This window comes from Corvus cornix, chromosome 5, assembly GCF_000738735.6.
Source record: "Corvus cornix cornix isolate S_Up_H32 chromosome 5, ASM73873v5, whole genome shotgun sequence".
Classification (NCBI taxonomy): Eukaryota; Metazoa; Chordata; class Aves; order Passeriformes; family Corvidae; genus Corvus; species Corvus cornix.
Genome location: NC_046335.1, coordinates 21,935,741 through 21,949,220, shown reverse-complemented (window position 1 = coordinate 21,949,220; position 13,480 = coordinate 21,935,741). Strand labels below are relative to the sequence as shown.

The window sequence follows — 13,480 nt, the reverse complement described above, 5'->3', positions numbered from 1 at the left end:
CGCGCCTACTCGCATGAAACGCGCTCCAGCCCCTCCCGGGCGACCGCCGCGGCTGCCGGCCCCGGGCACGGCTCCGCCGCGCCCCTGCCCCGCTCGGAGGCTGCCGGCACTGCCAGACCTCCCCCCCTCTCCCTCCGGGCGCTGCCCCCTCCGGGGCGCCACCGCCGCTCCGCTCCTCCCCTGCCGGCAGCTGCATGGCCGGGGCGGCCACCGCCCCCTCCACCCGGCGGTGCCCGCAGGGCGCTGCCCCTCCGGCGAGGCCGGCCCGGGGCTCTTTGTTCCGCGCCTCGGCGGCGCCGGCCTCGCACAAGCTCCGCGGCACCGGGTGCTTCCCGCCGGGGCAGCCCCGCCGCTGCAGCGCCCTCCCGGCGGGGCGGGGCGGCCGCGGGCCCCGGCGGCTCCGGCCCGGCCGCACGAGGCGGGAGGATGGAGGTGCCCTGGACGGAGGGGCGGGAGCAGGGACGCGGTCGGGCAGGGGGTTCCGAGCCTCCCGCCGCGCCCCCGGGGAAAAGAGCTTGCAAAAGCCGCCCTTTTCCCCCTTCCTCCGAGCGCCAGGGCTGGGGCCGCTCTGCGGGTGGGAGGGACGGGCTCCCCCGTCCCGGGGCCGGCCCGCGACAGGCAGAAACGGGGCTCTGTGCTCCCCGGTGAAAGCTCTGGCTGTTCCCGAATTGCGGGAGAGTTTCTACCGCTCAAAAAAAGTCTTTATTCCATTATCTGCTCTCTTCTGCGCCGGCAGCATCTTATCCAGTCCTTAAGGCCTCTTGGAAACGTGGAGTGGCTGTTTACTTGGGGTCTAGAGAATTATCTTTTCCAGGATCTCCACAGGCGTTCATGAGCCTGGGAACAAAATTAGGGAAAGGATTATGAAAAAAATTATTAGGGAAGGACACTGAAAGGAGGTTTTGCAGCCCGCTAATGAAAAGTGCCAGTGCTGGCACGGTCCAAAAAAGGGAGACGTGGAAGGGAAAACCCAACATTTCTACAGCAGCCTTAGCACAAAGCTGCAAATCACCTGGGCCCATTTGTGTACCCAGCTAAAATCAGGACCTGCACCTCCTTTTCAAATGCCAACATGTGGTTTATGCAGACCTAGGGCATGGAAAGAAATGTTTAAAACAAGACACAGACGGCAAGACAGATGTGAGGTCAAGAATCCCCTGCGAAATGGATCAAGAAGCCTTTTCAAACATCTCATTAGCAGCATGACAGCTGAGAGCAGCCTGACACTCTAACAGCACCCAAGGGTAGCAGCCTGGTTTTCAAGCACAACAGCATTTTGGGGCCAGCAACGAGCTACAGAACGGGCACTCATCGTGGGAGTGCTGCACATCAGGAACAGCAGCTACCACTGCAGGCGTCTCTCCGCAACAGAAGTGGCTTTTCTAGACTGCTCATCAAAGCTGCTGCTGTACGATGGACTGGAGACTGCCAAAAACCAGCTAAGCATCCATCTCACATGCAAGGTTTCCTGGCTCTGGAGTACAAGGCCAGAAGGAAACAATGATCTGTCTCAGCTCACAAACAGGCTATGGTTTTATCCAGTCATTCCAGTATGAAACTCGTGTGTTGAATTTTTTTGAGGTTTTTATTTTGGGGGTGGGTAGGAGAGGGAGTGGGAAGGAAGAGGAAGAGGGTTCGGTCTCCTTAATAGGGAAAAGCCTCATTAAGAAAAAAAGCACCAAACCCACAATATAGTGTTTTTTTAAAGTCTTTATTATGCAGAACATAGAATATATTTGAATGAATTTTTTTCCCATTTTTTTTTCTCCAGTGTTTTTTTTTTAAAACATGCATTGTTACCTTTTTAAAGCCAATGTACCATTCATTTATCTTTTTCCCTGCCCACAGAGCATCCATATTCATGTTAATCACAAGTGTAAAAAAAGTTAGACATCTGGCATAAAATATCTTTGGGGGGAGCCCATTTAAAAATTTTATCTAAAATGTCTTATCTACAAAAAAATCCAATATATATGTACATTATAGCAACACAGAGGCATAAGAATACAGTGCAATTTAAGATGAAATGCTGTGACTTGGTAATTCTGCCCAGGGCTTGTGGAAATGTGGGCCACCATTGGCTTTAGGGCTGCTAGCCTAAAGCCTCAGGCTCCAGCATTCCTCTGTTCTCTCTCAAATGGGTCTGAAGTTGATATTGGGAGGCCAGAGATGCATTAAACTTAATATACCATTAGGGGGTAGCAGAAATACTGTCTGAATGGGATGAGCTTTGGCAAAAAAAGAAGAATGTTTACAACGGTCAGATGGGTTTGGTGCACGTTTCACCTCACTGTGGGTATCTTTGCAACGGCACCAACCCTTGGCATATTCATGTGAGACCTGTTCACCTACTGTTGAGGAAATGAATTTGCTAGCTGCCACTGGTTCTGAAGACCCTGACCCTCTCAATAAGTTTCCCACTTTCAGCAGCCCAGGAACAAATTACCGATGGAACTACACAGGAACCATGTAAGCTACACAGGAACATCAGTGCAGAGAACTGCAACTACTTCTGGCTCCCACGTGGAGATATCTCCTTAAACAGCTGCTAGCCAGGGTCACACACAAATTGAGTTTTAAACCTCTCCCTCCCAAGAAAATAGCAGTACATAACTGCTTAACTAAGAGCACAGAGTATTCTTCCATGGGTTAAAATCCACTGCATTCTTCAAGGCCAGTCTTAATTTCAATTCTTCATACCAAGAATCACAGTTTAAGGCCTTCAACACACACCACACTCATCATCTGCTTCACCCAGCCCCTTTTGGGGATATGAACACAACAGCTCCAATGTCTGCAGCAAATGCTTTTCTTTTTAGTGAAAGGTAAAGCACAATACTTCACACAAACACTTCATGTTTGTGCTCTAGTATGATGTCTGAATCCTTGAACAGGTGAACAACTGGAAGGCTGGGGATGTTTTCAGGAATACAAAGCCATCCAAATGGCATCAGAGATTGTTTTTTTTCTTTTAAAACCATGTTCAGGTTACGCAGGTCAAATGACTCCCAGTGCTTTTCCCAAGTAGGGGTCCAATGCCACTTGGGTGTCAGGTCCAGCACCAAAGCCAACAATGCACCTGCTGAGGGGTCATACTAAGCATTCCTGAACAGCTCAGGACTTCACTAGTGCTAAAACAGAACAGACTGCAGGTGCCTCAAATCTCCATGCAGAAGGTGCCACCCACACCATGCTTGACACTTTCATAGGCTAAATATAAACTGTAAAAATAATATATATAAACTGCATAAATTCTGACTGAGCATTGTATATTGGGATACATTTCCACAAGTTTCCTTCTCTGTGATGCAGCAGGGGGGCTCATGCATTGTGCTCCAAATCCAATGCTGCAAGGTGTTCTCTTAGATGAAATGAAGAGTCATGCTCACACTTTCCTCCAGCCTCTCCTATGCTCTCCCTGAACAGGTAACATGGATTTTGAATGAGCAAACAGCTGTAAGCCAAATGCTTTTCAGAGGTAAAGAAATCAAAATTTGCAGAGAAGGAGAAGTATTTACTTGGTGTGGAAAAGTTTTAGAGGAGTGTCCATTTAGGCACTGAAAGCTGCATTCCTGATTTAGGGATACTTGTTCAAGTACACATGGAAGATCCCTGTACAGCTGAAAATAAGTGATGATTAGCTACCCCTTTTCTCCTCCTCTGCTGTATCAGTCCTTCATCCACACAGCACAGAGTTGCTGAGTATATGGGCACACTTCCCCTGCCTGTTCTTTGTGAAGGTGCAGCTCTGATAGTGAGTACCACATCTGCACTCTTAGAGGAAACAGCAAGAGGAGGATGGATAATGCAATTCCTTCACTGAATGACTTCATCACAGAAAGATGTTTGGTCAGCTTGCTCCTGAGTCTTTGCCTAAAGCAGAAGCATACTACACCTGTAACTCAAGAACCAGAACTCTTCATTAAGGATGCTACTTAGAAGGGAAAAGATAGAGCAACTAAAGAGTTAAATATACCATGTACATACTATACAAAAGTTTGTGTTGTGTAAAAAATAAAAATGAAAGCCCTGAATATTTTGACACAAAAAAATTAGTTTCTTCTCTGCCAAAGAATGAAAGGAAAACTATGCATCAGGCTCCTTAAGACAAAGGTCTGCTTGGGAAGGCCCATTTCTAACAAGAAGCACATCTCCCACTCTTTGCTGATGCTCGGTAATAGGAGCTTCTCAATTTTCTTAGGAGTGAAAGAATATAGCCATTAGCCTTAAAAACAGTAATGGTTCTAAACTCTCCACTCTGCTCAACAGAGGCAACAACTTGCTTGCTAAGTTCTTCAGAGAGCTACTGAGATGGTAACTATTGTATATTTATGAGTAAGTTTAGCCAATATACAGTACAGGGCAAAATCCTTTGTTCAAAAGCAGCCTTCATTTTCTTTTGAATTTTGCATCTCTTAAGAAATACCAGGAGTCATTTTCAATTAGAATGTCTCTGAAAAGTTGGCAGGGACTGAAGTCTTATTTCTTAAGCAGCTTTTCTTCCTTTGTGATCTCTCAAGATTGGTTCTTTCATTCATTTCTACTGCCAGGAGAAAAAGGAGACAGATTTCTGGTCAGTACATAAATATCAAAGCAGCAATCCATCCTAGACATACCGTGACAGCATACATGCTGTAGGTTTGCCTAGCACAAACCAGTATTGGAGATTTTTTAGTAGATGCAAAAAGGTTTTCCTGGCTTTCAAGCTCAGTGAATTACTGAATTAAAAGCATGAAATCTTGGCCTTGTAACTCTTACTTTTTCAGAAGCAGTTTCAACAGGTTTCATTATTTTTACCAGACTTTGGCAAAACAGGTTCTTTTAAACAAAAGGCCTCAGAGAGAAGTGGGGGGATTTGCTTCCCAAAAAGGATATGACAAGGCTGAAACGTAACCAAGTTAACTGCCAGAGTTATTTCTGAAGTGTCTTTGCAACCCAAAATTCAAAGTTATATGCAGACAGTGTGACACAGCAGAAAGATACGAAAAGGCAGAAGCTTGAACACAATTTCCTCAACAAGTGCAACTAGAAACCAAATGGACACTAGTAATTCTTAAACACTGACCATTTCAGAAGTATTACACAGGATTTATCAATATTATGAAGATTTTTCCAGATGCTTTTCTCCCTTCCAAAGACAAGCTGCTCTAAAACTGATTCCCAGAGACAAGGTTAAGATTCAAGACTTGTAGAATCTATGATAACCCACTTCTAACCTAATACATCACAGTTTTCAAACTGACTTGACTACACAGCAGACAAACACACTGTACATTTGTGAATGCTTAAAAACAGCTACCTACTGACCCAAGCCTTTAAATTGGTCAGATTTGTCTGCTCTTAAACCATTCCATGATCAAGCTAATAGGATCAGGGCTGAAGTCAGGGCTTCCTGTACTAACTTCCTCTTGTTCCCTAGTACAATCCAGAGAGAAAAAAAATCAATAATTCTTTGAGGTAAAGCTTCTTGAAGTGAGAAAGCAGGTCATCTGCTGGAATGTTAGAGCTAGCCCTGGGCAGAACACAGGCGAGAAAGCTCAGCTAACTGAGGTTTGTTCACTCTGTGGCTGAACATGTGAGACTGTTTCAAAGCTATCCAAGCCGCACATACAGACTCCCCAAACTCTGCACACACACAGCTCCAGAAGAGGAGCCAACCAACATTAATGGACTAAGACAGAAATAGTTATTTGGACCTATTTTCAAAAAGTCAATTTCAGTTCTTCTCATATAATTAAATTTCTGAAATTCAATGGTAAAAAAATGAACCAGTGTTTTGAAGTTCCATTACATTAAAATGGAACAAGATCTATAAATGCATGAAGTTAGATATTCTATTAAATAGAAGCCAATTCTGCTTTAAATCACCAGATGTATTTGCAGAACTACTTGGTTCTAGTGGCCAAAGCACTCCTTCCTTGTTAGTTGCAGAGTGAACATAAAAGAACTTTAAAAGAATGATTTTTTTTTCAGCACCACACAAAGAGCTTTGAGCTGCCCTCTGCTTTAGTATGATGATGGTGATGAGTCGGTTTCTAAAACCTCAGTCACCTGCAAAAAGCATCTTGCTGACCCAAACTGAAGAGCTGTCCCAAACCAATTGACACAATGTTAACATTTTACTATCTTTGCAGAAATCATATATGTCTAAGTAGAAAATACAGAAACTATACTGCAATTGACTCCTATTTAAAATTTTTGGTACCTTTTTGTTGATCCATTCTGTTCTCTGAAAGAATTCAAGATGTAAAGACTAAGTAGCAACCATAAGGTGTGTTAGAGCAAAGGCATCTATTTTAAACAGAGGGACAGTATGAAACTTGCAAATAAAGACTCCAAACAGCAACTGGCTCAATAAACACTCATTTGAGCAGTGTTGATCAGTAACAGAAGTACAAAAGAATAAAGATGTCAAACTAAATGCAATTGTGAGGACATTTTCTCTCTTCAGGGAAGGCCTACAGACATGCAGCTGCCATTGGAGACTTTGCTGGCTAGCCAAAATGTAATGTATGATTACAAGATTCAGGTTGTCCGTACATGTAACAGGGCCAGTGAAGAACACCTCATGGATGACAAGAAACAGTGAGTTAGCATGGCAAAAGGCAGCAGTCTTTCACAGACTTAAGAATAAGCACAAGACTTGCTCTAGTTTACTCGCACCCAAGAGCACCCTCCTAGAACTTAGCAGTGACTTGTTCATGACTTTATGATAATTCTAAAGCAAGAGAAACTAACCTGAGGATGAGAAAGCAACACAAACACAATCTGTATTTTTCCTTTTTTTTAAACAGAAGTATTAAAAACAAAACAAAACAAACCCCTCTCCATCACTTACCCTCTATCAAGGGGACAATTAGTGTCAAAACCAGGAGACAATCTGGTATCCATACTGGGAAGGAAAAGAGGCTACAGTTCCAGAAGTCCTTCTGCCTGTGGCTTACAAAACTAAATAATGTTTGGGAACAATGGTCCTGTCAGCAACATGTCAACAACACATTTATTTTAAAAAGGCTAAATTCAAGTTTTAAACATAAGTAACTGCAAATGAAAAAAACTACTTTGGTTGATTATCCATCTTGTTAAATATGTCAAAGTTAGCAATCAACAGTTTCTCTAGGAAGTCTCCAAAAACAGACAGGTCAGCTCATTCATTATTGGGAAGATCAGACACCTAGCAGTGACACTGAAAATGCTGCCATGCCAGCATCACACATGCTCACAACATCTCAGCCAGCATTTGGGAGGCTAATGGTGCATACAAAGTCTGAACTAATCAGCCACAGCCAACTTGGGTTGCTGTGAACTCATTGAGACAAATAAATAAAAAAAAAGCAACAAGAGAAAAATAAAGCCAAGCACCTCTAGGGTCAGACCCTGAAGACACGGGAATCAAAGAATTTTTTTTCTCCTCTCCCTATTTACAAAATGCCATTTGGAGCTGATGTGGCCACTTCAGTATTGTGAGGAAATGTCTTTTATACTAAGCAGTCCTAAGTGTGTTGTTCATGGATGCTGTGGCCTGTGTGCCACGGAGTGTCCCATGGGGTGTGTCCCTCCCACTGAGGCACATGGAGGGAGTTCAGTCTTCTGTTTCTTCGTATGTTGTCTCGTCAAACGGCCGGTCCAAGAGAGGTACCAAACGGCGACGGGAATATTTCAGTTGCAAAAGGTCCCCAACTTCATTGATTTCTTTTAAAGCCTGACAAAGAGACCACAGTAGATCAGCAGAGGAGACAGATGCAAGTTATCAGCACATCTTCCTTTTTGCATGCCTGCAGACTACTCTGACAGCCATTTTACTTGAGATTTTATTGTGCTAGAAGCCGGTACCTTCAGAAGTGCATAGGATTTTTTTTTTTTTATTTTAGCATTCAGAAATTTTGAGACCACGTAAACAGCACTGGTCACTTAACTGAGACTGCCTATGCATCCACCTGACTATTCCAGTTCCAAAACAGGATCATAACATCCAGCAAACCCCATGACTATTTACAGATAGAAAAACAGAGAATAATGTTCTTCCCTTCCTGGAGATAATGAAGCTGAAGTAGAAGAAAATGTACATGGAGGTTTGGCTCCTCTTTATGTATCATTCAGTTTGAAAACAACCTGTGTTAGCATACCTGATCTACCACATTTTTTAAATTGCAAAATAGTGAAGACAAACTACAATAGTGAGCTAACAAGTTCTATAGATGCATTTGTGTTATCTACATTTGGTTAATTTGCACTGGCCATATACAATTAGAGATGAAAGCTATGTATCATAAACTACATGGCACAGGAGATTTTTGCCAGACAATCCAAGGAAAGAAAAAGTTATTCTGGGTAGGACCCCAAGCATTTTCTCCTTGGAAAGCAAGGCCCACTGAGGTTGCCACAAAGGCCACACTCAAGCGATTGATGACCCAGAACACTGCTACTGAATTAGCACAACCTTTCACCATTTTGACCTGAACTCAAATATTATGAAGTTTACCAGAGATCAAACATCTGCTTGTGTAAGAAATGAGGAAAGTCCCAGCTCAGTTAATCATGCTTCCATTATGTTGCAATCTCTGATAAGACACTGTCCACAATAAGTTCTGTTCAAAGCCAAATCCTAAACTTCATTTCTCTACAGAGCAAAGTACAAAATCAGTTGCTGCAAACAAATCTGCAATAGCATGTGATGCCAGTTATTTTATATAGGCAAGTGACAAAAAATGAATTCAGAAGATCACTTCCAAGTCCAATGTGATTTTTTGGATTCAAGGGTTGGCATTTTTTGCTGCCTTGAATTGTACTACATTTATTTGAGATAGGTACATTCAGCATTGCTTCAGAATGTCACTAATTCAGCATTAATGCTCCAATCTGGGTCAAATGCTTGTCTCTTGAGGACAGTTGGCAGATGGGCATTGATACCTCTACATGTTTTTTCTTCCTAGACGGATAGTTCAAGTTTTTGTTTCTTTAAACAACGGCCCTTCATGCTTGTTATATCTGGCAGCAAAACCCTCTGCACTCTAAAATCTCAGGGAACGACAAACCCAGAAGTTGGACCTCGGTAAAACAAAACAAAACAAAAGCGTGGGCACAGTCTGCTAGAGCTTTAAGTAAAGATCCCATATGGAAGCAATTTAAAGCTGAATTTCTGTTGAAAGAGTATGTTAACTGTTATTCTTGAATGCAGATTTAGGATTTTATTAATTTAAAACAAAAAGAGCCATGTGACCAGCAAAGACTACAAAGGAAATGGCATTGGTGTACTCTGACTTTAGGAGAGTGCAATATATTTTTCATCACTGAAAAGAAAGCACAGCCCACAGGGATGCAGGTTATGAGGGACTTCACTCTGATCCTAAGCCAAATATTTTTAGGCAAGGAAGTTTTATTTACATAGAACAGTTAAAGTCGTAACTAAGAACTGTTCCTCATCATGTGGGTGTATTCAATAAGAACAAGGAAGCATTACAAATATCACCATTTGCAAGACAAGCTTCTCCTCCCTATGCTTCAAACCTGGGTAAGTTTTCTTTTAAAAAATACCACAAGAGCCCTGGTTAGCAGCCATGAATACACAGATGGGATACCAAGTTATGCTCTGTCACTGACTTGAAGAAGCTGTCTGCCAGCTCTCCCCAAGTCCATTAATTTTAGTTCTTCCTCTTCCTGGATATTGTTGCCACAGTTAGCAGAGGGATTAGATCTGAGGGTTGCCTTAATGATTAGCTGCCTGAAATCAATCCCCTTTCACTGCATCACAAGAAAACACAGCACAAAGTCACTGACAAAAACACTTGCTCCTTCTTAACTTCTCTTGCCAATGCTCTGGGTTTTGAGCATGCAGCTATTTTGAACCTTAAAGGGGGTTACACTAACTTGGAACAAAGCCTCTACATACTGAGCTAAATCAGGATTTCTTCATTCACTTCAAAATTCACACCTCATTTTGCTCTGGATTAATTTTCTTAGGCAGACAAGCTCTAATATATTGAACAAGCATTTCCTCAATTTAGTACATTTAACACTTACAGAGGTACTCTAGCAATGAGTCTTATGTTAAATGCACAAAATTTGAAACATTTTTTGGAAAATGCAGTAAGAATTGACAGGAAAAGAGGCTTTTAAAGCAGAGTAATAAAAGTTACAGATAGATTTTGGAAGAGAACAAGTGTGGTACTTATACAGACCCTACAAAAGCAGCTTATTATGGCAAAGGCCCCAGCTAGTCACTAAAAGAGAAGATCAAGAACCTAACCAACTGTAAAATTGCATGATTGCTCACGTAGTGCCCTCACATCAAGTTTGTATGGTTTCAGTTTTAGCTCAATTTGCAGCAGTATGATTTCAGAGACTTCAGTTTTCTTTATTTTCCTTCCTCCCACCTCTTATCCATTCATCCCCACTCCATGCCCACCTGTCCAGAAGTTACTGCTCCCTCATTTGTGTCAATGAATGGTCTATTACCATGCTCTGAGCCAAGTCTGATACTATTCATTTTATACATGGGGAAAGGAAGCGAAGGAGAGGGTCTTCTCTGAACATACTGGTTCAAAACCTTTACTTGGAACAGAAAACTGAATTGAGATGATTAAGGCAAGAGTAGCAGAACAAGTAGCTGGGAAGGAACTCCTTAAGCAGTCTGTTGTTGGAGTGTTGTGTTAGGGAATCTCTCACAAGGCAGGAACAGCTCAGGAGCAGCAAGTACAGCACCACAGATACACAGCAGGTTAATACTACTCAATGACACTAAACATACATTATGAAACTGCTCACATCACTCACTGCCTTACTAATTTTCCTATCAAAAATTAAAAAGTGTGCCATTTGAAGCTGTTGATTTTTATGTAAGTTCTGCAGCAGCAAAGAGTGAAAACGTTGAGTCTGTATTTTTTTACAAGACATTAGTAAATATCTGTCATATGTCCCATTTGCTGTTCACATATTGAAGTGTTCCCACCTGATCATATTTGGACATTGGGCACGATTTCCCTTTCCTAACTCCGTGACCACTCTCAATCATGTTGTCCACAAAATGTTCAAAAATAGTTTCAAGATTTTTTTTCTCCACAATCTTCTCAATATAAAGGTGTGTAGATGTTGAAAGGGCTGGCAGAGAGATTTTCCTATTTTTCACAGCCGCCTGTGGAAAGTCTCCGTTCTCACGCTAACTAGCTGGGAAAACGGTTTGAGGTTTTGTAAACTATATTGCAGGTGCAAGCTGTTTGTGTCTTTGTTTCCCACACTGGGAAAAATATTTTGGAAATGGGTGTTATGCCACTCTTGCGAACAAAGCTATAGAAGCTGATTTATAAAATTAAATATAGCCACTTCTGGCCTTTGAACCTGATCCTGGACTGTGTCATTCTTGGTATAACAGTGACAAAGGGAAGGCTTTTCAACCTGCAGTTCCCCAGATTTTTTTGCCCTTCTTCAAGACGAAGGTGGAATTTGCCATCTTCCAGTCCTCAGGAGCCTCCCCCAACCACCACAAACTCTTCCTCCAAAGATGATAATCAAGAACGGCCTTGCAGTGACAACCAGCTCCCTCAACACTTGTGGATGCAGCTCATCAGGTCCCATGGACTTGTGCATGTTGATTTTGTTTAAATGTGCCCTTATTGGAGCCTCCTTCACACCAAAGGTAAGTCCTTACTGCTCCATACTTTTCCACAAATCTCATGGTCTCAGGATTCCTGAAGTCTCACCAGGAGACTGAGACAACAAAGGCACTGAGTACCCTTGCCTCTTGCATGCATTTGTCACCTGATTCCCTGTGCCATTCAGCAGCAGTCCTCCACATTTTCTCTACTCTTTCTTTTGCTACTAATACCCCCATAAAAGCTCTGCCTGCTGCATTTCATGTCCTTTAACAGACTGAGTTCCAGGCAGGCTTTAGCTTTCCTGACCCCATCCCTGCATGCTCAGGACTGTGTCTCCATTCTTCCTCAGTCACCTGCCCCTGCTTGCACCTCTTACACACTTTCATTATATATTTTTGTCAGTTTATTTATCCATGCAGGCTTCCCACCACATTCACTCTCCTTTAAGTCAGGATAGATCATTCTTCAGGGAAGGAGTGGGGAGGAAAAATCAACTAGCTGTCCTGGACATCTCTGCTCTTTGAGGCTGTATCCTATGGGATTCTTTCAAGTAGGTCTCTGAACAGGACAGAGTCTAGTCTCATGAAGTCCAAATTCATTACTTAACCTAGTTTATATTCTAAGTCACAGACCCTCAAAGTGGGGAAAAATGTGCAATGCAGAACTTTGGCAGTGCATAAGACAGCCCATGTACACATGTACATCAAAAAAGATTATTCAGAAGACTCAAAATTGAATGTAGTTACCACACCAAGACTATTCTCAGTATGTCAGGCTTATTCATATAATCCTCTTTCAACTCTATTAGTCCGAGAGTAACCACCATCCTTACTTTTTGAAGGCAGCATCTCCTAACTGTGATGCAGGCCTCCTTTGAGGGGACTTCCATTCCCTCTGGAAGTGCTGGTAAGAGTAAGTAAGGCATTGCATGTGGCACAGACTCACTAGGATTGGTTCATTTAAGATACAGTGCTCTGAAGCTTTAAACAAGAACAGGAATAGTAATCTTTGGAATAAAAATTCTCACTAGTGCTTCCTTTTGAGAGGAATATAAATGTTTTGGAAGATCTCAGGCCTTTTTATTTTTTTTCTTACCATTAGCATCTAGGGTCAGAAGATGCAGAATGTTTCTTTCTAACTAGTTCAATGCAAGGTACAGCCTTTAAAGAGGGGAAAAAGCATTGTCTCATAGGAATGAGACTGTCTGCTTTTAAAACAGGACAAGAAAAGCTCGGAGACTTAGTCTAAGCAGCCATTCTGCACTACTGAAGCAAGGAAAGAGATGGAGTCACTGCCAGCCCTACTACAAAGGGCTTTGAAGATTAGGTTCAGCTAGTTTGCCTACCAAACATTGAACCAGTGTACAAAATCCAGACAACTGTTGTATCTGTTTATTAGCAGGCATGAGCAGGAGGAAGACAAGATGAGACACTTACTGTATCAAGCATCTCTTTGGTATGAGCTGCAGACAAACAGAATCTGGCTCTGGACTCGATGATGGGGGTGGCAGGGAAGCCCACAACCACAACACCGATGTTCCGCTTCAGCATCTCACGCCCAAACGCACTGCCAGAGAGAACGAGATCGTCACAATTATTCCAGTGGTGGCAAAGCAGAAGCATGAAGGACTCAATATGGTAACCCATACAGGCCTTTGTTGAGGCAAGGCTGTCAGACCACAGTTTGGAGCTTCTGGCGCTTTCTTTTTAGAGGCAGAAATGCTTGTGCACAAAAGCCTTTTTTAAATTCAATCCCAAGGTGGTCCTTCTCAAAAGGTTTCAGTGTATTAAGTTCTAACAAAGATGAAAGATTGTATGTGGCAGAGACTGGTCTTTTAGCAGGCTGTTTCTAAATGGATTTGTAACCTAAGCTTGGAAATCCTTCCAATA

The 13,480-nt window shown here is 42.6% G+C and overlaps 1 protein-coding gene across 2 annotated transcripts in view; it reads right to left on the bottom strand.

Annotated features, from left to right (window-relative positions):
• Positions 1-1,692: 1,692 nt before the first annotated feature.
• The window catches only part of SPTLC2 (serine palmitoyltransferase long chain base subunit 2), an 80,368-nt gene continuing 68,580 nt past the window's right edge, over positions 1,693-13,480 (bottom strand). The window contains exons 11-13 of one of the 2 annotated variants that reach the window (XR_005601948.1): positions 13,028-13,157; positions 6,839-7,702; positions 1,693-4,540 (exon numbers count right to left, since the gene is read on the bottom strand). Coding sequence is in view for 1 of the 2 variants with exons in the window: in XM_039552179.1 (XP_039408113.1) it covers positions 7,583-7,702; positions 13,028-13,157 (250 nt within the window). In the remaining variant the exon portion in view is untranslated. Of the gene's footprint in view, positions 7,703-13,027; positions 13,158-13,480 lie in introns of both variants that reach the window. The other variant, XM_039552179.1, reaches the window with a different exon arrangement.